General features: G+C 40.0%; 1 protein-coding gene across 3 annotated transcripts in view; it reads left to right on the top strand.

Moving 5' to 3' along the window:
- Window positions 1–26,157, top strand: part of LOC135219431 (uncharacterized) — a 751,318-nt gene that overhangs the window by 581,054 nt on the left and 144,107 nt on the right. For all 3 annotated transcript variants that reach the window (XM_064256210.1, XM_064256211.1, XM_064256209.1), the window contains one exon: window positions 18,523–18,617. In XM_064256210.1, coding sequence (XP_064112280.1) covers window positions 18,523–18,617 — 95 coding nt within the window. The remainder of the gene's footprint in view (window positions 1–18,522; window positions 18,618–26,157) is intronic.

Raw genomic sequence — 26,157 nt, 5'->3', positions numbered from 1 at the left:
TTAAAGGATCTCGTAGCATGCTGCTGCCGTGTTTTTAGGCACAGAGACTTAAACATTTCAGAAAACAAAGACCTTCATGATCTAATAAGATCCTTTGAAACATCCAAGAAGGTTTCGTCAGAGATTCCAGAATTGGAATCTGGATGTAGTGCTGCATTTCCTTAGGTCCCCTAAGTTCGAACCGCCTCAGTCTGCCTCTTTTAGAGACCTCACGAGGAAAGACACTTTTTCTCATGGCATTGGCTTCCGCCAAAAGGATTAGTGAGCTCCATGCACTAGAAGGGAGAGTGGGGTTCAAAGGAGATGCAGCGATCTGTGCCTTCCTGCCTTCGTTCTTGGCCAAGAACGAGAAACCCCTCAAATCCTTGGCTAGGAGTTTTGAAATCCAAGGTTTATCTGCCTTAGTAGGGGAGGAAGCAGAGAGGTCGCTTTGCCCAGTACGAAGTCTAAAGTTTTATCTTCAGAGGAAGAAGAAACTTAAGGGCAATGATGTCAACCTTTGGTGCTCTGTAAGAGATCCAAGGAGGGCTTTATCTAAGAATGCGCTTCTTTTCTTTCATCAGAAGCTGGTGAAAGAAGCACATGTGACATGTGATAAATGAAAGTCAATTCAAGCTCATGAAGGTCAAAGCTCATGAGGTAAGAGCTATTGCCACTTCATTAACTTTCAATAAAAACATGTCTCTGAGTAATATTATGAAAGCAACATTCTGGCGTTGCAACTCAGTCTTCGCGAACCACTATCTGAGAGACTTCAAAATCACGTATGAAAAGTGCTTTGCGTTAGGCCCATACGTATCAGCGGATTCGGTGCTGGGGCAGGGAGCTGAGACATATCCTTTGTAGTGTATTTTTTCCCCCTTGTTTAGTTTTGTAAGTTTTTTGGTTGTTTGAAAGAGATGCGGTGTATGGCATCTCTTTCATGTCGTATGTCTAACAATGATTAGATGGTTAGGTGATCAGTTATGTTTGAGCTCCTTGCAATGATAGTGGTTAGGTTCTTGTCATATAATAAGAGGGCGAATCCCCTTTGACAAGATCCTGCTTGGATTCTATCAAGTAAGCGGATACCAAATCCCTTTGATAGACCCAAAGAGTCTATCAGCTGTAGGTCACGCCCTCGCTGAAGCTCTTCAAAGGTGCAACGCCAGGGACTAATCAGACAGTAACTATGAAGTCTTCTGCCTAAACAGGTAAGAACCAAGGTTGTATTTTACAGCCTACAACAGGTGTTGTTTCCCCCTTTTTCCATGTTAATATTGCTGTCTCTTTCCCTCCACCAAGGGTGTCAATCAACTAAGTATATATCTGACAGGAAAGTTCATGTACAAAAATGTTATTGTTAGTATACAATAAGGTTTTGTACATACTTACCTGGCAGATATATACGATTGATGGCCCGCCCAGCCTCCCCTCAGGAGACAGGTGGAAGAGAAAATCTGGCTGGAAAGGGAGATTGGTTCATACAACCGCCACCCAGCAGCGGGTAAGGTAGATCACCTGACCTACCTGTCGCGTGTGCAGCGAGTTTTGAATTCTGTCGTGACGTCAGAGACGTAAGCTAAGTATATATCTGCCAGGTAAGTCCTTATTGTATACTAACAATAACATTTTTATGTTATTTGTAAGTTTTCAAGCTTTTATGTATAAATTATTTAACATTAAATAATAAAAATTATAATTTCATGCTCCCTCACTTTTACTTAATTTGATCTCGGTTGTTCTGTGGTCATGATGAGCCAACTATTTCGTTACTTTTCCTGCACATTACATAATATCCTCTCTCTCTCTCTCTCTCTCTCTCTCTCTCTCTCTCTCTCTCTCTCTCTCTGAGATGAGATCATTTTTATGGTACATGTATGTTTATTAATATTTTTGAATAATAATAATAATATATCTGTAATTACAAAATTCATATGTGATACTCTTTTAAAGACATAACCTTTCCATTTTACTTTTAAGTAAGAACAACTTCTCTTATCGCTTTCTCTCTCTTAGATGAGAGAATTTTTATGGTACATGAGTATATTTATTAATATTTTCAAATAATAATGATAATAATACGACTGTAATTACAAAATGATTCATATAAAAAACTTTATCCCTCTCATCTTTCTTTTTATTTCCATCCGAAGCTCAAAGTCCAGAGCTGTCAAATATGTCAAGTAATGTGATGAGGGGGAGCGTTGCCATTAGCAGTCAATGATTCTCTCTCTCTCTCTCTCTCTCTCTCTCTCTCTCTCTCCAAGGAAGAAATGATCTCATTGGCTCTTTCACAATAGACCCAATAGAGGAAGGGGTATCAGGGGCAGAGGGAGAGACTTGAGACAATAAACTGGGTGCCTCACACCACTCATTCACACCAGTGGGAGGATGCCTGGCAAATCTTTGGAAGGTGTGGCAGAGATTCGGAGTGGAGCAGTTGGTAGTGGATGTGCTCAGAGTCGGGTATCTGATCACATTCAACCTTACTCCACCCCTGGCAGAACAACCATTACAGCACCTCTCTTACACTCATGGGCCTCAGAAATTCCTTATCCTGTTCATAAGGAAAACAAAATTCAAAATGGAGACCCCAAGGACAGTTCTAGCAGAATCAGGGACAAGGATTTTATGCTGACAATAGATTTGAAGGATCCATACTTCCAGATCCCAATCCATCAGTCTTCCGGGGTATTTCTCTGCTTCAGTCTTGCAGAGAAGGTTTTCCAATACAGAGTTCTCATATTTGACAACGTCTCCTCAAGTATTTACAAGAGTATTCACTCTTGTGTCGACATGGGCGCATGCTCTGGGCATCAGGTTAACAAGATACCTGGACAACTGGCTGGTGATAGCAAAGTCCGAAAAAATCACTTCAGGACAGGCATAACTCTATTATCAGTGTCGATAAACAGAAATCTGCAGCACAAGACAAGTCCCATAAAACCAGATTGCTGATAACTGGTGACTGCCTTTGGAAAAAATACCAGATTTTATTATTGAAAATTTACAGTTCTTTTTCTTATCTAAATTTAAAGTAAGTTTTTATTTCTTGTTCAAGGAAAATTTTTTTATAAATGTAATTTAAAAGTTAAATCCCATGAAAATTCACAAAAAGTCATTATGAAAGGAAAAGGTTTATGCATAGATTTTTCATAATTGTATTGGGCCTTCAAGAATCTGCAGTAAGAATAAGTTGAGTTTAAACCCAGTGACTGTTTCACAGTTGTGTGTTTCTTTAAAATAAAAATCTTAGTCATTAATATATACAACACATCTTCCTCAATATTCCATTGGTACTCCTGGTGAGGCAGGTCCTCCTAAGTAAGAACACTGTTTTGTGCTAGCCACAGCTCCTCAAATATTCACTTGAGTGTTAGAGCCATCCCACTGTGGAGCTTCACATGTACTAGAAGTATCTCCTCAGCCTGTGTTAGTATCTGTGCTTTTAGGTCAATTTTGTCAAATCATATTCAGTTTTTGGAAAAATGATGACTCTTTGGTATAGGTGTGGTGAGAATCTTTGTTTTAGGATCTAATCACAGAACATAAACACTTTCCCCAAGATATCATGACAACAAGTTACAGGGTACTGTGGTTGAATGTTAGGTTATGAGGGTATATTTTATTGTGGTGCCAAACAGAATGCTGTCATAATGTCATCAGTGTGATTCTTGTTGATTTCTGGTACCTTCTCACCTCAGACCTAGTTCAGGCAAAGGTCATGCTGCTGTAATTATGAAGGCTTGATATCAATTCTGGTTTTGGCTGTAGCTCTTGGCATCATACCTAGGAAGCAACCGCAGAACAATTGATATTCAGTTTCCCCCTCAACAGTCATAAAATTTACAGTTGACCCCTGCCATTTTTGGAACTTTCTATCGACCGTATACGTATACCCATTATTTTCAGAAAATTTACCTATTCACTGAGAAAATTTCACAAATTACTGTATTTTCATAATTTCTTGACTAATTATATTTTTTGGGATAAAACTTAAAATTCTCGGGTAGTATAACCATTTACAGAGGGTATTTTTGTGTATTAACTATCAAAATAGGCAGTTCTAAGCATTTTCAGAGGGGTTTTAAGTATTTGTGGATTTTAGCTATTTGCAGGGGGTGTCTGGTACCCATCCCCACGAATGTGGGGATCTATTGTATAAGAAGGTCAAACTTCCTGCCAATGCTGCCTTTACAGTGCACTCTGATGAACCAGTCTCAGTAGACACGAACCACAAACTCAAAATTGTTTGTTCAAATTTTTATTTCCTTCTTATTGACTTTCAAGCTTACCATGGTAAACACTGTACTGATTGCATTACTTTGGATGTAGCACGACTGATTTAGAGAGATTTCGGAATCTGCCATAATTCCTCTAGTTCTACAATTTGATTAGCAACTCACATCTTTATACTAGAAGGTCATTGAGCAAGGTCTCAAAGGCTGAGGATTAACTGGTTGCAATTCCTATCATGACTTTTCCATTCCATCTCTTGACCATCAATCCGCTCTAAGTGAAAAGCAAATGAATGGAATATCAGTTTAGGCATTACAGTTATGTCCTAGATTCCAGACATCCTCATGCATCCACTCCTCAAAAAGTTATAATCTTCTGCTGACAAAGGCTACAGGACAAACTTCTCAAAGGTACTAAACGTTCCCATTGATGGAACACTCCCAATTTTAGGCAGAGTTAACTTGCAGGTCAATTCAGTTGCCATGTAGAGCCTCTTCATAATTATCTGTATCTCATCAAGGACAAACTTGATGTTGAAAAGTTTGGAACTCTTAATTTGATTTTGATTAACCCTTAAACATCTATTGGACATATTTTACGTCGACTAAAATTGTCTATCGTGCTTAATTGACGTAAAATATGTCGACTCAAAAATTTTTTTTTTTCATGAAGCTTACCTGTCAGATGTATATATAGCTGTATTCACCGAAGTCCAACAGAATTTCAAAACTTACGACACACGCAATGGTCGGCCGGGTGGTTAGTACCCATTCCCGCCGCTGGGAGGCGGGTATCAGGAACCATTCCCATTTTCTATTCAGATTTTCTCTGTCGCCGGTACTGTCAACACCTGTTTTCAGTACCTCCGTCTTAGGATTTTGTAAACTTCATTGCCGCTTAAGTATCCTAATTGTCTTTTGGTTTATTGACTTGGATTTGTGGCTAGGCATACGCTATCATAGATTGATTTGAATTTGGTCTTGATTGACCTTTGCATAAGTTGTCTGAATCTAGTTCGGCTAGTTTCAGACTGTGTTGTCTGCAAGAGTAAGGTGAGGCTACCGAAAGCTTCGGTAGATCCTCACTTGGTATGCACGATGTGTACAGGGCATGTTTCTTTATTGAAAGATCGATGTAAGGAGTGTGAGAGTTTAACTGATTCCAAAGGGAAGACGTATGATTCGTATGTACACAAATTAGAGCGTGATTGAATCAGGCGGTCTTCCTCAAAGACTGCATCAGTAAACAAAAGTCAGGGTAGTGAACCTGCTAACATTCCTGTAGACTTTGTTTTGCCTAACCCTGTAGTATGGCCTACGGGCTATGAGGTTATGTCTGCGAGAGGTAATGCCCTTTCTGTTATTGTGGATTCCATCCGTATCTTGGAATCTAAAGTGCTCGCTCTCCAATCAGTGTTTTGAAGTGTAGTGCCCCTAGTGTTGTGGAGGGGGCATCAGATCGGGCCTATAATGCCTCTAGGCCTGGACCTCTGTCAGACTCCCAGGACACAGGGAGTGGGCAAGTCGAAAGTCGAAGGAGGGTTACGGGGACTCCCCACTGATCTAGCGTCCCTTCGGCAGGACCTGAAGACGCTTCCCAGGCTGCCAAAGATCGTGCACGTGCACTAATCCTGAAGGATTGCTTCTCGTCCTCCGAAGCGTCCTCCCCGCACGGGGGTTGGAACTTTCGGAAGGACTCGCGCCCTCTAAAGAGAAGCTTTATAGAAGTCCTCTCTCTCGTCATGCGTTGCAAACATCGCCTCAACATTTTTACGACTCTCCACCGCAGAAGAGAAACAGGACGTCATCGGAGCAGGACGTTTTTGAGCTCCAGACACCCTAACTTTGTTACTGTAAGAAGGAAGAAGGCGTCCCCTCGCCCCTCGCTTCTCACAGGATCAGCAACAGTTAGCCTCTTTTTTCGCCAAGAGAGAGGCAGTACTGCGTTGTCGCAGGAATGATTCGAGGCTGTCTGTTAAGAGAATCAGGCAGTCTCCTTCTCTTCAAGCCAAGACGCTCGGCAATACCCTCGCGAGGACTTCTTTCAGGACGCTCGGTGTTCTATGCATCAAGACGCTCGGCAAGCCCCTCGCTAGGAAGCCTTTCGAGACGTTCGACGCTCTGTCGAGAGGAAGGAACGTCGTTACTCTCGTAGCAAGGATTGTTTTCCTGCTCCCCAAGACGCTCCCCCCTCCTCTCCTCGTGGCGCTCCGTATACGGTACATGACGTTCGCTCTGCTGCGAAGCAGGATGTTGTTCAAGCTGCTAAGCTTGATGCCCAGCAAGCTGCTTTGCATAGTCAAGCAGCTCGCCAAGACGCCCCTCGCTCGTCCCTGAGGGACGCTCCGTCGGCTGCCAAGCATGACGCTAGTTCGGCAGCTAAGCTGGACTCTTCTCAAGCTGCTAAGCTGGACACTTTGCATGCAGCTTCGTCACGAGCTGCTCGTCAGGACGCTCAGCATGACGCTTTTGTGGACGCTCGTCAGGATGCTGACATGAACGTCAGGATGCTGACATGAACACTCTTCAGGACGCTCCTCAGGACGCTCCTTTATCGGACACTCTTCAGAACGCTCCGCAGGACGTTCCTTTACCGGAACTTCGCAAAGCTTCGGAGTTTGCTATTAAGCATTCCCGACTTTCGTCTTGAACCCGAGACCCCATTTTACGAGAGGAGCCTCAGGGTTTGATTGCTTCGCGGTCTGTTAAGGACCCTTCTCCTGTTCCCGTAAAGGAGATAGAGTCCTCGAGCGACTCGCAACCTACGAATGAAGAGGAGACTACTTTGTCATCATCTTCATCTATCAAGGTGTCGACCCGCCTTCTATAAGACTTGTTTGCTGACAAGTTTCGACCCTCGGTCCCTTGCTCTCCTCTCTCGCTGTTGGCGTCGTCAAAGAGGAAGGCGCCTGGTCCCGTCAAAATGTCCTCTTCGCTTTCTACGAAGAGAACGTTCAATAGAATCCATGACTAGATGGACTCCAGGAAAGCGCAAAGCAAGACTTCCTTTGCCCTACTTCCAGCGAGGTTAAGCGTAAGAGCAGGCATTTGATATGAGACGGGAGAGGAAGCTGGTTGGAGAGTTCCTTCCTCTTCCCAGGACGATTTTACCAGCCAGATAGACGCCCTGAGGAGTTCTCTCCCGTCCTCTGCTAAGGTTTCCTAACACTTTCAGATCTGCATTGCCATCTGAAAGGGCTGTTCAGGACGATGGATATTTTTAACTCCTAGGTTGGTGTTTCGGAACCCTGGACCTGCAGTCTCGGGGACCTGACTCTCTCTCGAATAACTATCCAACCTGCATGGATAAGGTAGTCAGGTTGGTTCTGATGATATGGCATCTAGAAGGAGACTCTAGTAAATTGAAGCAGATTTCTGTGTCATAAAACACCTCTTCTGCGTTCAGGAAGGCGCTGCCTAAGGGGAACCTTCGGGTCCTACCTGCCGTAAGCCCAGTCTCTGAGCAGGAATCCTGCCCCTTCCTCGATTTCTACGGGAATCGGGAAGACTATATGCTCAAAATTCCTACATTACCTTTTGTCATATCCGTGGGTTCCCCCCATTGACAAGATACTAAACGTTTTGTCAGGTAAGTGGGTAAGCCCCATTGACAAAATATTACTCTTTGTCACGTAAATGGGTTAGTTCTCATTGACAAAGATCCCAGTAACATTCTATCGTGTAATCGGATAGCTCTCATTGACAAGATTCAGAAGAACTCTCATTCATTGGTTACTACCTCGCTGAGGCTCGTCGGGGAAAAAGACTTGTAGACTAAGTCCATGAAGCCTTCTGTCCGATAACATAAGCTTGAGTTGTCCTCTTCGGTTCTCGGTTCTCACTTGAGGCTCTGCTGCGGCTAATACTAATTCATTCTCTTGGTTAAGAGGACGAAGACAGTCGATCTCTATTCCCTCTCCTCCTCGTCGAAGAAGGAATGTAGTAGGGAGATAGCTGTCCAAGTGGCCAAAATACTCTATGTATTTTACATTCGCGTCATATTGCTATTAAGCGATTGTTTGGTTCAAGTTATATACGCATACCATAGTTACCCCTACAGATGGCAACCGAGAGGACTTTTATTCTAATTACATTTAATCGGTACTCCCGGCAACCCTCCAGGAGCTTCCAGTTTCCCTTTTAGTTATTTTAGGTATTGTTACGACAACACCAGCTCAGCTTCTGTATTTAGCGAAATCTGTTTCCCCTAAATATACTAAATGTACCTGCTCGAGAGTTTCTTTCTGCTCGATGATGGTATCAAACATATCCCTTCATAGAATGGAATAGCTGGCAACTCAGGCAGAATAGTGCAAGACGGCGAAAGTAGACTGCTGTCACTGTAGAGCCAGCTCAGTTCCAGCTGGTTGTCTGCCATGCGCTGTCGGTTACGTCTCTCTCTCCTGCGGGATTGACTGACTAACCGTATCTCTGCCCTACAATCACGGACTTTAGCCTCGGGTTGAAGGGAATTCTCGCATGCATGAATGAACATCGCCTTCGCTTTGCGAAAATTTTTCAACAGAGATCTCTTAGACTTTTCGGTTCTGTTTACCGCACTGTAACAGAATTCTGTACGAGTCTGCCGTGGCATAGCGCTATGATAATAATGCACACCTGCATAGGCAAAGCGCAGCCTTATTGGGGAAGGAAACAGGCTCGGTGAGGGAATGGATGAGTCTGCTGGGGACTATTTCCTCGCTGGAGACTGGAGAAGTTTGTTTTCCTGAAGAGACTGTAATTCAGACCTCTCCAGTTTTTTCTACCGGAAAACTGAAATAACATCGAAGATATGGAAGTGATTCTGAACATTTCTCAGTCGGTCAACGATCACCTAAGGTGATAGCGAGAAGGTGCCAGGCATCTGGAGAGGGAAACAGATGTCCTGGCACATAATCTCAAAGAATTGGAAGCAATGAGGTTGGCTCTCCAGTTCTTCTAAGAACGAGTTGTTGACCGAGTGGTCCAGATCAACTCTGACAATTCCACAGCTCTCGCATATCGCAAGAAGTATCGAGAAACACTCTCTCGGTCCCTGTTCGAGTTAACGAGAGAGAGCCTGTGGTGAGAACAGTCACAGAACGTAACGATCCTCAAGAGGTTCGTTACAGGATTGCAGAACGTCCGTGCGGATCTTCTCGATCGACAGTAGCAACTACTGATGTCCGAGTGGACTCTTCACTTAGAAGTATGTCGAGAGTTGTGGAGACTTTAGGGGCATCCTTTGATAGATCTCTTCGCAATGTTGAAGACAAAGAGGCTTCCTCTAGACTGCTCCCCTTTTTTCTCGATCTGGGAGCGGTAACAATAGACGCCATCCTATGGGTTTGGACGGGGATGGATGTTTAGTTTCTTTTCCCCTATTCAAACTCTCAGGAGTAAGTACAGGCGGCCCGCGGTTAACGGCGCAATCACTCAATGGCGAATCGGTTTTACGGCGGTCGTCAAAAATATTCATTAAAAAAATAAGGCATTTTAAAGGTATCTTTATGGCACAAATTTCACGGTTAACATCGCGGCTAGCGCCGTTGTCTAACGAGTTCATACATATGTAGAAATGCCGTTCAGACCATAAAGGTTATGCAAATTATATTAACAAATTTTATGGAGAGTTATTACGTAGGTATTAGGGTAAAATATATGCCTCTGACGCTGTTCTATGCCGAAAATATCGAGTTACATAAGTGCAAATTTAGCTATGGATGTGTCGATTCATAAATGTTTATGCTTTTGTTTAAAATGTGTATGAAATGTATTACGGTAAAGCATTTTTTATTTCTGTACACAAATATGATACAAAGGCAGCTTTTGAAAACTGCCCTTCACGTTATCAAATACGATGTTTTTTCATGTTCTTTCTTGTAAGCCGCCGCCTACCGCTCTTCCGAAAATATCGATTTAAAAAAAGTGCAAATTAGCGATCGATGTGCGTTTTTATATTTTTATGCTTTTATGTTTAAAATGGGTGTGTATGTATTACGAAATAGGGTATTTTTTATTTCTGTGCAGAAATATGATAAAAAGGCAGCTTTTGAAACTCCCCTTCAAGTTATCGATTACGATGTTTTTTTCAAGTTCGTTCTTGTATGCCGCCGTCTGCCGCTCTTCCGAAAATAACGTAAAAAAAAAAAAAAAAAAAAAAAAAACAAAAAAAAAAAAAAAAAAAAAAAAAAAAAAAAAAAAAAAAAGTGCGCAAATTTAGCGATCGATGTGTCGATTTTTCAAATGTTTATGCTTTTATGTTTAAAATGTGTATGAAAATATATTGCGTAATGGTATTTTCATTTTTGTACAGAAATAAGATACAAAATTAAGGAAGCCTTTGTAACTACGCTCCACGTTGTCAGGGGATGGTTTTTCATGTTCGTTCTTGTCCGCCAGTTCCGAAAAATGCATTGTGTTATTTTATTAATTATGCATCTTTTTCCATAAATCCTTTTAAAAAGTTTAATACATTATTTCACTGTATCCAAGAATATTGTATGTATTCTTATATTATTGTATTTTAAAATACTACGGCAAACTTAAGCCCGTATTCCGCGGAGCGGCCAATGTTGTGGTTTGAAATTAGCTGATGAATACGAGTCTGGTTCACCATAACGCAATTCTGAGCGAATGTTCTTGCTTCTAGTTAGCATAAACGAATATCTATATATACTTGACTTATATGAGACAAAGTTATTTTTCCTTATACAGCGTGTTTTTAGGTGGAAATATTTATTGAATATGTCTCGTTGTGAATGTGAACTACTATTTTTTTCGTTAACAGATTACGTTGGCGGCATGTTTATTGCGTAAAAAATTACGTGATTCCGTTCGCAATACGTAATCTTTATATCTCTTAATACGAATTTTACGGTATTTATCTTATATCGGCGTGAAATCAACAGTAAAATGTGTTCTTTCAAGCACAGTAGTTTTATCTACAGTTGTGTGATGGCAGACGTTTACTGCAGTTTTATCCTTGTTGCCGATGTACGATAATAGTCATTAGCAGCTTGAACAGTTTTCTCAGCTTCAGTTATAACTAGGTTTAAATTTAACGGTATATTTCCCGATTGATCTTTAATCTATATTGATCTCTGATCTATAGCGAATAAAGTTATTACATTAAGATATCTCAGTTCTATTCTATACATAACGCCATTTATAACAAATACGGTAATGTTGCACTGTAGTACGATGATCGAAATACAAGCCAAACAGATGTTATCCAGTTCGGTTGTACTTAGAAAAAAAAAAAAAAAAAAGTCGTTTCTCGTTCGGTTGTTCATGGCTGTACACGTTCACGCAACGAGTATAACGTTAAAACCATACTTTCATCATTCTCTTTTGCTGTTATTGAACTTATGTAACTAGAAGATGGATAAAGTTAGGCCATTGTAATTTGATCTCTCGTAAAATCGAACTATCGTAAGACTAATGATCGTAACCTGAACACTACAGCTACCTGTACACTGTATAAACTTTATTATATCTTTACATACTCTAGACACCCACATGTACTGTACAGTAAATTCTATAGTACTATACTGCATAAATATAATTTTACTTATTGCGCCGTTGTGGGATTACAGCGCCTTTGACTGGTCTAGAGTTTCGAAAGAAGGTGTGCGGCGGCCGTAGGCTTTAAAATCACTCAGCGTCGAAAATCGCTTGGCGTCTGTGGCCAGGAACGGAACCCCTGCCGCTAACCGAGGGCCGCCTGTAATAAGATAATTTGCGGCGTCAGAGGGAGCGAGGATGACCCTGATCGCCCCATGTTGGCCGTCGAGCGACTGGTTCACAGAGGTCATGTCCTTCCTAGCGCACTTTCCAAGGACCCTTCCCGAGCAAGTCGATCTACTCTTACAGCCCACCCTTCTTGAGAGGTACTACAAAAACCTCTCCGCTCCGAGTCTGACGTTTTCAGACTATCGAGAAGTTGACCAAAGCGGGAGGCTTTTCAAATCAGTGGCAAGTACAATTGCCAAGGCTAGAAGAGCTTCTTTTCTTGCAGTGTACCAATCGGAGTGGGGCGTTTTCTGGAGATGGTGCAGGAAGAATAGCTGTTCCTCCACCTCGACCTCGGTGAATTAGAGTGCCGTCTTCCCTTTCCGTCTGAGGAATGTGGATAAGCTGGCAGTCTCGACTATTAGAGGATACAGAAGTATGTTGTCGACGGTCTTTGGACTCAGAGGTTTGGATCTGTCGAACAAAGCCCTTCACGATCTTTGAGGTCTTTTGAAATCTCGAAACTTGTCTAAATCGATGCTTCCGACATGGAACTTAGACTTAGTCTGGAAGTTCCTGATGTCGAAGCCTTTCGAACCTCTCCTTTCTGCAAACTTGAAGCACATGACCAGAAAGGCTAATCTTTCTAACCGCTCTAGCTACAGCCAAGAGGGTTAGTGACGTTTAAGCCATCAGCAGACATATTGGCTTTAGAGGACATAATGCGGTGTGTACTCTAAGCCCTTCGTTCTTGGCTAAGAATGGAAACCTGTCTAACCCTTGGCCCAGAAACTTGGATATCAAGGGATGTCACAAATTATTGGGCAAGAGCCAGAGAGAGTCCTGTGCCCTGTTAGGGCTCTCAAGTTTTATCTAGATAAAACTAAAGGAAGTCGAGGTCCTTCGGACAATCTTCGGTGTTCCATAAAAAAACCAGACTTGCCCATGTCAAAGAATGCCCTGGCATTCTATTTAAAGAGCTCTTACAAAGAGGCTCATTCGTCATGTTTGGACAAGGATTTGAAATCTTTTAAACTGAATACTCACGAGGTGAGGGCGCGGCCTCGGAGGCATTTCAATAGAGCATGGCACTCAGTAACATCCTGAGTGACGCGTTTTAGCGAAGCAACTCTGTGTTCGCTTCACACTCCTGCGAGATGTGAAGACGACATATGAGATCTGCTGCTCGCTAGGGCCATACGTGTCCGCTGACCCAATCTTGGGGTCAAGAAGTACCACTCATCCTATCCTGTAGAAAATGGTTAGGAAGAGCTGTTAATTATAGTTGTTGGGTCGGCCGCCAGTGGCGGACTTCTCAATTCTTAGCTTTAGTTAAACATCCTTAACTTTGGCTAGGTTGGTCAGGTGGTGAGATATATTACATCTTAGCCCTCATAGTATGGTCAATATGGTCTAGTCACATTGTGGTCACGCTTCCGTTGACAGATCATTTAGAACTCACCAGCTATACAGGTCACTACCTTGCTGGAGACTCTAGTAAAGCAAAAGCCGACTTGGGTGACAGTAATCACGAAGTCAGCTATGCTAACAGGTATGGAACCAAGATGTCAATCATCTGCATGTATATGTTTCCTAAAATCCTATTCTGTCTCCCTACCTCCAAAGGTGGGATTCAGCTATATATATATCTGACAGGTAAGCTTCATGAACAAAATGATATTGTTATGATACAATAAAATTTGTTCATACTTACCTGGCAGATATATATAATCAAAGTGCCCACCCACCTCCCCTCAGGAGACAGTGGTAATAGAAAATCTGAATAGAAAATGGGAATGGTTCCTGATATCCGCCTCCCAGCGGCGGGAATGGGTACTAACCACCTGGCCGACCACTGCGTGTGTCGTAAGTTTTGAAATTCTGTCGGACTTCGGAGAATACAGCTATATATATATCTGCCAGGTAAGTATGAACAAACTTTATTGTATCATAACAATATCATTTTTAAATATTCGTGGAAAAATAGTTATAGGCCTACTTGGTAAAAAATTTTCAATCATGCACCTTGAGGGATGCTGGGAGTTCACGGATCAAGTTGTTGTTTTGTTTACAAGAGTTACCCAGGCACGCATGTGCGAATTTCTTTCTTCTCACATTAAAAAGCAACACCGACACATCTCAGAAATTCTTTTGTCAGATTGTCGTAATTTTTACACCGTTTTATATTAGCCGTTACATAGAATTTTATGTATGAAAATGTGCACAATTTCATTTAGATTACAACAAAACAACCGATGGTTGTTGCTTTTATCAGTTTTGAGATATTTTCATATAAATCACGATAAGTGCCAAAATTTCAACCTACGGTTAACTTTGACTCTACCGAAATGGTTGAAAAACGCAATTGCAAGCTAAAAATCTTACATTCTAGTAATATTCAATGATTTACCTTCATTTGTCAACAAATTAGAAAACTCTAGCACAATATTTTGATTTATGGTGAATTTTTGAAAAAACTTTTTCCTTACGTCCGCTTGGTAATCTGCCAAAAAAATCAGAAATTCTTTCGTCAGTTTGTCGTAATGTATGCACCGTTTTATATTAGCCGTTACATAAAGTTTTATATATGAAAATGTGTGCAATTTCATGTAGAATACAACTAAAAACAACCCATGGTTGTAACTTTTATCACTTTTGAAATATTTTCACATAAATCCCAATAAGTGCCAAAATTTCAACCTTCGGTCAACTTTGACTCGTCCGAAATGGTAAAAAAAACGAAATTGTAAGCTAAAACTCTTACATTCTAGTAATATTCAATCATTTACCTTCATTTTGCAACAAATTGGAAAACTCTAGCACAGTATTTTGATTTATGGTGAAATTTTGAAAAACACTTTTTTTTCCTTACGTCCGCTCGGTAACTGCTGAAAAAATTAGAAATTCTTTTGTCAGTTTGTCGTAATGTTTGCACCATTTTATAATAGCAGTTACATAAATTTTTATATATGAAAATGTGCACAATTTTATGTAGAATACAACAAAAAACAACCGATAGTTGTAGCTTTTATCAGTTTTGAAGTATTTTCATATAAATAACGATAAATAGGAAAAATTCGTCCCTCGGTCAACATTAGCTCGGCTGAAATGGTTGATAAACGCAATTGTAAGCTAAAACTCTTACATTCTAGTAATATTCAATCATTTACCTTCAATTTGTAACAAATTGGAAGTCCCTAGCACAATATTTCGATTTATGGTGAATTTAAAAAAAAAAAAAAAAATTTCCTTACATCTGCGCGGTAACTGCCGAAAAAATCAGAAATTCTTTTGTCAGTTTGTCATAATGTTTGCACCATTTTATATTAGCCATTACATTAAGTTTTATATATGAAAATGTGTGCAATTTTATGTAGAATACAGAAAAAAATAACTCATGGTTGTAGCTTTTAACAGTTTTGAAATATTTTCATATAAATCATGACAAATAGAAAAATATCAATCCTCTGTCAACTTTAACACAACCGAAATGGTCGAAAACTGCAATTGTAAGCTACAACACTTACAGTGTATTAATATTCAATCAATTACCTTCATTTTGCAACTAATTGGAAGTCTCTAGCACAATATTTCGATTTATGGTGAATTTTTGAAAACAACTTTTTTTACTTCCACGCATTACAAATTTATGCATCATATTGTGATAATATTTTCTCTGTGTTGCTTTGATTGTTTTACAATATGTTATATACCAAAATCATCACAATTTAGTGTACAATTCGAAAAAAATTAACTCGTTAGCTTTAACTGTTTTGTTCACAGCGCAATTTGTATACAATTATATATGACTTTTTTGTGCTGTCATATATTCCAATATTTATATATGATAATGATATTTTTTTTCATTTCTGATGGTTTCATACTAAACTTCAGGCAATGACAAAAAAAAAAAAAGCCAAAATTGAACTCTTAATCTTGAAAACTAAGTGTGCTGTGATTTTTTGAAAAAAACTTATTTTCCGCTTCGGCGCTCACTCCCAAACCCTGCTGGCATACGGGAGACACTTTTGGAAATACCGGATCGGCGTTTAAGGGTTAATATGTTTGACAGGTCTGTGGTGAAATGTTAAAAACTTTTGTAGCATAAAGAAAGTGTCATACAACCTTATCAGTCATATTCAAAGTGCTAATCTCTCATTCCTTACTTCTTGCTGTGGCACATCCAGTTTTGATAAAGCAATGAGGAGGATAATTGCTATATATCATTTACTAGAGGTGCAAGTGAGATCAGTCCCTTTTAGCCAATCTGCTTCTCATGGGCACAAGACAGGAATGCAAGTGTGGGCACTTGTAATTTATATGAAGGCTCTGTATGATTAATGGGTTGAGTTTTTTTTATTGTTGAATTTTTTAAATAGCAGTTTTTATTAGGAAAAGTATATAGCACACTCAGCATTTACTAAGTCAAGATGTTGAACACCAATACTTTAAGGTATCCTTGATGCTTGTGCTGGTTGTATGGTATTACTGAATAAGGAAGTAACAGTATGATCAATGTTCTGTATGATTTTGACATTTTGGGTCAACTCTTATGGTTCACCTTTCTCTTCAGTTTTCAACATTTTACTTCCCCTTTTTTTAATATACCCACTGTAAAGTACAGCTAACACCAGAATGAGCAACATAATAGGAATACATAGTAACTTCACCCAACAGTGTATAATGTAAAATGTTGCTTATTATATCTCAGGGTCTGGAACAGATTGAACTTGCACATGGCCAATGACTCAGGATGTTAACCTTCTTACGCCGAAGGGGTATAATAAAAATCGTCTCCCGTGTGCCGAGGCGGTCTCGGAGTGAGCGCCGAAGCAGGAAAAATATTTTTGTCAAAAAATCACAGCCCGCTTAGTTTTCAAGATTAAGAGTTCATTTGAGGCCACTTTTTTTGTCATTGCCTGAAGTTTAGCATGCAACCATCAGAAATGAAAAAAAATATCTATCATATATAAATTATGCGATATATGATAGCGCGAAAAAAAAATTTCATATATAATTGTATTCAAATCATGCTGTGAGCAAAACGGTTAAAGCTAACAAGTTAATTTTTATTTCGTTGTATTGTATACTAAATTGTGATCAGTTTGGTATATAACACATTGTAAAACAATCAAAGCAACACAAAATGATGCAGGAATTCGTAACGCGCGGACGTAAAAAAATGTTTTTTCAAAAATTCACCATATATCTAAATATTGTTCTAGAGACTTCCAATTTGTTTTAAAATGAAGATAAATGATTGAATATTACTATACTGTAAGAGTTTTAGCTTACAATTGCAGTTTTCGACTATTTCGGACGAGTTAAATTTGACCGAATGTCGAATTTTTTTATATGCAAATATTTTGAAAATGAGAAAAGCTACAACCTTCAATTATTTTTTGTCGTATTCTACATGAAATTGCGCACATTTTCATATATAAAACTCTATGAAACACCTAATATGAAACGGAGCAAATATAACGATAATGCGACGTACGCATTTTGGAGATTTGCAGCGGAGAATCCGCGGGCGGAGGGAAGGAAAGTTTTTTTAAAAATTCACAGAAATTAAAATCTGCGCTAGAGACTTTGAATTGTTCAAATTGAAGTAAATGAAGGCATATACTAGACTGAGAGTTTTAGCTTACAATTACGTTTTTCGACTATTTCGGTAGTCAAAGTTGACCGAACGTGGTTTTTTAATATTTATCATGATTTATATGCAAATATTTCGAAAATGAGAAAAGCTACAACCTTCAATCATTTTTTTTGTATTCTACATGAAATTTTAAACATTTTCATATATAAAACTTTATGTAACGGCCAATTTAAAATGGTGTAAATATTACGACATTCGCACAAAAAATTTCTTATTTTTTTCGGAAGAGTTACCGCGCGGCCGTAAGGAAAAATTTTTTTATTCATAAATTCACCATAAATCAAAATATTGTGCTAGAGACTTCCAATTTGTTGCAAAATGAAGGTAAATGATTGAATATTACTAGAATATAAGCATTTTAGCTTACAATTGCGTTTTTCTACCATTTTGGTAGAGTCAAAGTTGACCAAAGGTTGAAATTTTGGCACTTATCGTTATTTATATGAAAATATTTCAAAACTGATAAAAGCTATAATCATGAGTTATTTTTTTTTATTCTACATGAAATTGCGCACATTTTCATATATAACACTCCATGTAACAGCTAATTTAAAATGGTGCAAAAATTATGTCAAAGTGACGAAATAATTTCTGAGATGTGTCACTGATACTTTTTAGTGCGATAAGAAAGAAATTCGCGCTTGCGCACCTGGGTAACGATTGTAAACAAAACAACGCCTTGATCCGTGAGCTCCCAGCATCCCCCAAGGCGCGTGATTCAAAAGTTTTCGACTGTTAGGCCTATAAGTATTTTTCCGCGAATTTAAAAAAAAACTTTGTCAACGTTTATTTTTTATGTTGACGTTTAATATGACCAATCGGCACCTGGGAGACAATTTATCTTGACGTTTAATACGTCCAATCGGCGTAAGAGGGTTAATAGTAATTTTATATATGTATATATATGTATATTTTTTTTTGTTCCAGTAAACAGACTGGTGTGATGTCCAGTTCCTTCCCAAGTCACTCGTCCACCACAAGTACCCTCTCATATGGTCAGCACCATGTAGCAAGTAATCCAGGTAATTTTATCTTGCTGCTGTTTAATGTTTTCAATTTCAATTTTCTTTGCAATGCTATTAATCATGTTATTCTTCTGCTGTCCATATATGTAATTCTGTTGTATAATTTTGCTCTTCTTTCCTCTATATTAGTTACTAATGTATGTTTAATCTTCATCTTATATGTAAATTATGTAGAGTACAATCCATTCTTATAACATTAGAAGTTTCTATGTCACAGAATTTCCAGTATGTGAGGTAAGGTCAGAATTATGAAGTGCATCTTGGTACACAAAACACATGCCTGTTGCATGACCTCATTTTTCAAAGCAAGGCAAAAAAAATTATGAAAACTCAAATGCCCATGTGGAGTAATAACCTGATAATAATAATTATGTAATAACAACAATGATAACCGCACTGCAATAATAACTGAATTATCTCTGTAAAGTCAGAAAATCAAACATCCTGCAAATTATGTTAACAAATCAAAAAAATATTTTACAAATTGAGTTACAGGAGTTTCAAAACAATTATTACAGTTCAAAACTCATTTTGTAACATATTTGCATTTAAGATCTGTTGTGACTGAGGACAGAAGCAAGGACTCTCTCTCTCTCTCTTCTCAAATTCTTCCTCTTCTTCTTCTTCTTCTTCTTCTTCTTCTTCTTCTTCTTCTTCTTCTTCTTCTTCTTCTTCTTCTTCTTCTTCTTCTTCAAGCTGCAATCTTAGATGGAGAAGCAGAATGGTTCAAACCCAGAGCTTTGAACAAGGAAAGCAGTGCAATCCAGAAAAGAAACTGTGAGTTAAAGACTAATCTATGAAACAGAATGAACAAATAGGATAAATATTATAAGAAGATGAATTACAAAGTAAAATACAACAGAAAATAAACTATGAAGTGAGACTCGTGGAGACTCATGTGTAGCCTCCCCCCCCCAAAAAAAAAGTGCACCAACTTTAAACTTCTTAAGCTCCAATAATTCCATTACAGAGTTAGGAAAACCATTCCCTAATTTGATCACAAATTCACTTTTGATAAAACAAGTATCCTATGTCTTCTATTGTCCAAAAATGCGTAGGCCAGGATAAAGTCATGTTGTTCTGAAGGAGGTTCCGTTAGCTCGCCTTCCTGCATCAGGTTATTTCAATCGGGCGCTAAAGCCATCTCTTACCTGGGCCATCTCATTGCTAATTTGTGGGCCAACCTGCTCCTGATTAGATGGGACGCACCCCTGTTTAATTAGGGTGATGCGTTCAGTAGATTCTGATTCCTTGTCTTCACTAGGATGCAGCTAGAATATGCGATAGACAGACGGCACACTGATACCAGAGATTGACTAGTTCAGAAGGCAGTCATGAAGTAAGAGGCTCATTCTTGCCCTCCTACTCTTCCTCCAAGGCAGAGCAGGCAGTTGCCTCCAAGGAGGTTATCCATGCAGTCAACATCTGTTAGGACTCTTCAGCCTACAGCTCCATTGTAGACGAAGCAGCAGTAGCGACCCTATCAGCCACGCTCTTCCAAAACAGGAAGGGGGCCTAGGGGAAGGGGCAGGTCTGGTCGTCGATAGAGAGGGTGCCACTCCCTGCTTGCTGCTGGTGGTAGGGGATGCCTGGTGGGCCATTGGGCCAAATGGCAATGCAGGCAGCCCCCGGTTAACGACAGGGTTCCATTCCTGGGGGTCTGACGCTAACCGAAATTCAAAAGTCTAAAGACTTGTTAATGATGCATTAGACAGTGTCACGGCCAGATATTTTGCCCTAATATGTAATAGTTTTTTTAAAGAGGCCCCAGAAGGGCTTGTAAATATTAATTTTTAACTTCTCGTGTAAGGTATGGAGACTTAGAATTTTTTTCTTACACCATGTGCATTTGTGCATTGGCTTATCTTCCTCATTCCATTGATGAGTTTTTCTCTTAAATTGGCCAACCTCAAAGTTTGCCTGGTTTGGGGTGCTGCATACATGTTTTTTCCCTGGCTTTTAACCCCTTTGGTATTGAAAGCATATCCAATCCTCCAGTATTGTGCTGTAATCCGCATTCACATCATTTACTAAAGCCGCAATTTTTCATGACAATGAAGTTTAACTGATACTATATTGTTTTAGATATGAATATAGCATGATATTACAAATAAATATTTACAGAATAGTAATAGCAGTGATAATTATAATACTAATAATATTTTATTAAAATTATTGGCTATCTCAGCAGCATTATGCTTGTAGAGATTCTTCTCTATTTTCCAAATAGTGGCCTTTTTCTGTGCTACTTAAACAGGCTAATAGCGTCTATGGTCACGTAGCTGCAACCTATGAGATCTGAGCCATACGTTGATGTTGCTGGACATCGCGCTGTGCTGTGTGACATCATGGATTGCTTGATTTTCATTGGCTGCAGGAGTATCTCGTTTGGGGCTGTCGTCTTCCATAGAGTTGTCGCAATCGGTAGTGTCACTGTTGGGGGCAGGTGTTGTCATACTTGTAGGGAAGAGAAATTCTCCATGTCATATTTAGTACTTGTTTTATTTGCTGGTTGAGAAGTGCCTCCAGCAGGCACAATCGACAGGCATTGGGGGCCTTCCCGATGATCTTCGTATTCTGGATGATCACATCCCGGGAGATAGTCTTTTGATGTCTAGTGCAGGTGCAATTTTTGATAGCCCCTTCTTGGATGTGGCAGCAGATTCTCTTAGACAGGCGCATGCTGGTCATACTGATGTAGGCACCACCGCAAACTGTGGACTGGGCATGTGTACTTGTATACCACATAAGTCTGCTTCAGGGGGTTTTGTACTGGTGGGGAGGGGTTATTTTTCATGATTAGGTCTCGCGTCCTCTGATTCTGGTAGTATTGATTAGGTCTGTTTTCTTGGTTTCATTGGTTGGGTTTACATTTTCAGTTATAATCTTCTTTAAGGAGCCCTCTTCTTCACGATAACGGGAACTCATGAAAGCTTTATAGTACAGCTTCATTTTATCCTGGGGGTGGGGCTGCAGCCTCTCAATACTGTACCATTTCTCCAGGGTTTTATGAACTTCTATGCTGATTAATTTCTCATTGGACGAGTCTGTTATCTGCTCGACTACCGATCTCAGGGTTCTGGTTCGATTCTCCACTCTGCCGACACGAAATCAGAAGAATTTATTTCTGGTGATAGAAATTCATTTCCCGATGTGGTTCGGATCCCACATTAAGCTGTAGGTCTCATTGTTAGGTAACCAGTTGGTTCCTAGCCTTGTAAAAATATCTAATCCTTAGGGCCAGCCCTAGAAGAGCTGTTAATCAGCTCAGTGGTCTGGTTAAACTAAGATATACTTAACTTCACAGACTTGTGGCCAAAGAAAGGAAAAATATCATAGGTATGTATTCTATTAAGGACTGTATTTGTAGTTCATTAATATTATAAAAAGTAATACTTTTAAGCAGAAGCCTCTTTTGACAGTTTTGCATCTAGGAGTATATAAAAACACCATAACTATTATGAAAGCTAATTATAATTTGGAGGATACATAATCGTTATTTGTTAAAGCATTTATGATTATTATTTTTTGGGGTAATAATAAGCCATAAATTTAACACTTAGATGATTACCGTATATTTCTACTTATAAGACAACCTTTAAATCCTAAAATCTACCCCTAAAACCTGGGAATTATCTTATACCACCATTCTAAAAATTAAACCTTGAATTCTAAGTGATGTTTATCAGTAGGCTAGCCTCAGCTTCCGTGAGATAACCACTGATGTACATTATAAAATAAATTTATATTAAAGGTAATAAAACCATTTGTGCCTTTTATATTATTGGCAAATTTATCATAATAAATATCCTTTGTTCCTACACTTTATACAAACCATCGGTCCTTTACATAAGGAATTACTTTCAGCGCCAGCTGGAACTCGGTCTTAAGATTCTATAACAAGGTAGTTAGGCAGTAACTGCTTCTCCGATGGTTGGAAGTCCCACCCGACTGGATTTAAACATTCCACTTTGCTTTCAACCGCCGTTGGGTGCAGACGTGTTGTTAACCTCTCTGCCCGCCACTGCCGTGAGACTGTTCTTTGTTGTTTTTGCATATTGCCTTTATTCTTGTATAATTATGGATATTTCTGCCTGTGTGGTTATTTTGTCTATTTTGTCTGATTATGAGATTTTGAAATGCAAACCCACGAGTCAGATAATCCCTTACTCTCCCTATCCAACCGGAGAATATTTCCTGGAGTCTTCTTCCCAGCTGGTTCCCAATTTTATATTGAGTCGCCGTTTCGGATGAGCCGTTTCCATCTACAGTGATACCTCGAGATACGAAATTAATCCATTCCGAGGCACCTTTCGTATCATGAGGTTTTCGTATCTTGGACCACATTTTACATGTAAAATGGCTAATCCATTCCAAGCCCTCCAAAATCACCCCAGTAAATTTCATAATAAAGCTAAATTGACCTATAAACAATAAAATACTACAACAATTTGGACCATTCAATACCTAGATTAATAACGTACTGCTAATTACCTTTAAATAAAGTGTATTAGTGTACATGGTATACAAGAAATACTGTACGTATGTAGTAAAATGTGGAAGCTTACCTTTCGAGTGAGGCTATCTCCGAAAGTGGCGACAGAGGAGGAGGACAAACGGCCGATACGTATGTACATACACTTAACTTTACGAAACATAAAAAAATGTAAGGAAAACTAAACTAAAATTTACGAAACACATTAACAAAACTGTAACACTTAACTTTACAAAAAAATAAAATTCTAAGAATTTTTTTGTCTTTTTGATTTTAATTTTTTTTTTTTTTTTTAAACAAAATTTCAACTTCATCACCACTTTCAACTTTGTTTTTTAGTATCACTTGGTTCTTCCTTTTACTTCTGCTAATACTAAAGGCCTCTTTAAAAAATAACTATCCAAGGAAGATTGCTTCTGCCTACTTTTCACAATGTTCCTGAAACAACTCAGGCAAACGTCATCGAACTGCGCAAGCATATGATCTCTGTGAGCCTTTTTGGGGGTGTCTTTTTTTTCTACAAACAATTGCACTTTATGAAAAGCGGCTAGAACATCCTTAATTTCTACCGTTGTTATAGGGTTGTCCTCCTCCTCCTCGCCACTGCTAGAGAACTCCTCTTGAACGACGTTATGTTGCATGGTCTCCAACTCCTTCAGGTCATCCGTCGTAAGCTCCTCTTGGTGCTCCTCGAGAAGGTCGTTGATGTCGTCCTCGTCGACGACCAGCCCCATGGACTTGCCGAGTGCAACAATCTCATCAAGATCTGGTTGCAAAACAGTTTCAGGATCGTCAACTGTTTCTGAATCTGCAGCACCAGCTTCGCCCACGTCGAATCCCCCGAAGTCTCGGGCGGATACGGCATCAGGCCAGAGTTTCCTCCACGAGGAATCCAAGGTTCGCCTCGAAACCTCCTGCCAAGCTTGGTCGATGAGTCGGATGCATATGACTATGTCGAAATGCTCCTTCCAAAATTGACGCAAGGTGAGGTTTGTGGTATCGGTGATGTCGAAACATCTCTTGAAAAGATGTTTCATATACAGCTTCTTAAAGTTCGATATCACTTGCTGGTCCATGGGCTGGAGGAGAGGGGCGGTGTTAGGCGGAAGATAAAGAATCTTGATAAAGGAATACTCCACTAGGATATCTTCCTCGAGGCCAGGAGGGTGGGGAGGGGCATTGTCCAACACCAGCAGACATTTCAGAGGGAGGCGCTTCTCTTCCAAGAATTTCTTCACTGTCGGGCCGAAACACAGATTTACCCACTCCGTGAACAAAAGCCTCATTACCCAGGCTTTCGCATTAGCCCTCCACATCACTGGAAGCTTCTCCTTAAGCACTTTGTGGGCCTTGAAGGCTCGAAGGAGTCTCGGAATGATAGACCAGTAGGGGCTTCACCTTGCAATCCCCACTGGCATTTGAACAGAGTGCGAGCGTAAGCCTGTCTTTCATAGGCTTATGCCCGGGTAGCTTCTTCTCTTCCTCCGTGATGTACGTCCGACGAGGCATTTTTTTCCAAAAAAGGCCAGTCTCATCACAGTTGAAGACTTGCTGAGAACTGTAGCCTTCCTTGGTCATCATCTCATCGAACGTCTTTTTAAAGGCTTTGGCCGGTTTCGTGTCTGAGCTGGCAGCCTCCCCATGCCGCACCACTGAATGGATACTAGTCCGTTTACGGAATTTCTCGAACCACCCATGCAAAGCCTTGAACTCTGGGGTTGGCATTGATGTCCCTTGTCCTCTGTCGTCTTCGGCCTGGGCAATCAAATTGCCGAAAATAGCGCTGGCCTTGTGGGAGATTGCCGTCTCCATTATCGTATCGCCAGCAATTTCTTTGTCTTTTATCCAGACAAGAAACAGCTGTTCCATCTCGTCGTGCACGTGGGTCCTCTTGCTGGACAAAATAGTGATGCCCTTGGAAGGTGTAGCTGCTTTAATGACATCCTTCTGCTTAAGGATGGTGCCTATTGTCGACGGATTTTGGCCGTATTCCTTGGCGATCACACTCAATCGCATGCGAGCATCATACTTCTTGATAATCTCCATCTTTGTCTCCAAAGAGAGCATTTGCTTCTTTCCGTGAATTTCAACTTTCTTGGGACCCATGACTATGTTATACTGTTCGTAATTTACGTAAGAAGAGTAAAGTTTTCACACAACACGATAAAGTACGTATACTGCAACGAAATCACTAACGAATTTACGTTAATAAACAAAATCATTAGACCGAACGAATACCGCGTGCGTACGATAACGATGCTGGTACCGAGTGGCCGAAGAAGCACGCCGCTACGTAGATGCATCATGGGAGGTATGCTGACCAATAGGAGAGAAGGATCTCATGGCGGTGACTAGCATCAGGAGCCAATGGGAGAGCAGGAGGATGGTGGTGAGTCTACTCAGTTGGCGGCACGCGAGTTTCAAAATTGTTATTGGTGGTTCGGGCAAATCTCGGACTTTACAGAAACCTTTCATATCTTGAAAACTTTTCGTATATAGAGCCGTTAAATTTTTCATGTTAGCTTTCGTATCTCGAGTTTTTCGTAAGTTGAGCCTTTCGTATCTCGAGATACCACTGTATTCCTATCCTGCGGTTCTGCCTCAGCAATTCCCTTCTCATACAAGTCTCCTCTCACACAGTCCTTCCATCTCTTTCTTGGCCTCCCTCTTCTTCTTCCTTGAACCTCCATCCCCATAGTATGTCTCCCAGCGTGGTCCTCGTCTCTCCTCAACAGGTGTCCATACCATCTCAGCCTCCTCTCCTGCACTTTCTTTGTTACTTTCACCACCTTAGTCGACCCCCTTATGTAGTAATTTCTGATCCTATCCTCTCTTGTCACCCCAGACATCTATCTGAGCATTCTCATTTCTGCCATATCCATCTTCTTCTGCTGTTTTTCTCATGCACGCTGTTTCGTACCATACAGCATTGCTGTTCTTACCACCGTCTTGTGAAATTTTCCTTTTAACCTAAGCGGTACTCTTTGGATAAAAGGAAAATTTCATAAGACGGTTGGGGGGTAGAAAATGTGGTTTTTCGCT

Source organism: Macrobrachium nipponense, chromosome 1 (genome assembly GCF_015104395.2).
Source record: "Macrobrachium nipponense isolate FS-2020 chromosome 1, ASM1510439v2, whole genome shotgun sequence".
Classification (NCBI taxonomy): Eukaryota; Metazoa; Arthropoda; class Malacostraca; order Decapoda; family Palaemonidae; genus Macrobrachium; species Macrobrachium nipponense.
This window is presented reverse-complemented; position numbering and strand designations above follow the sequence as displayed.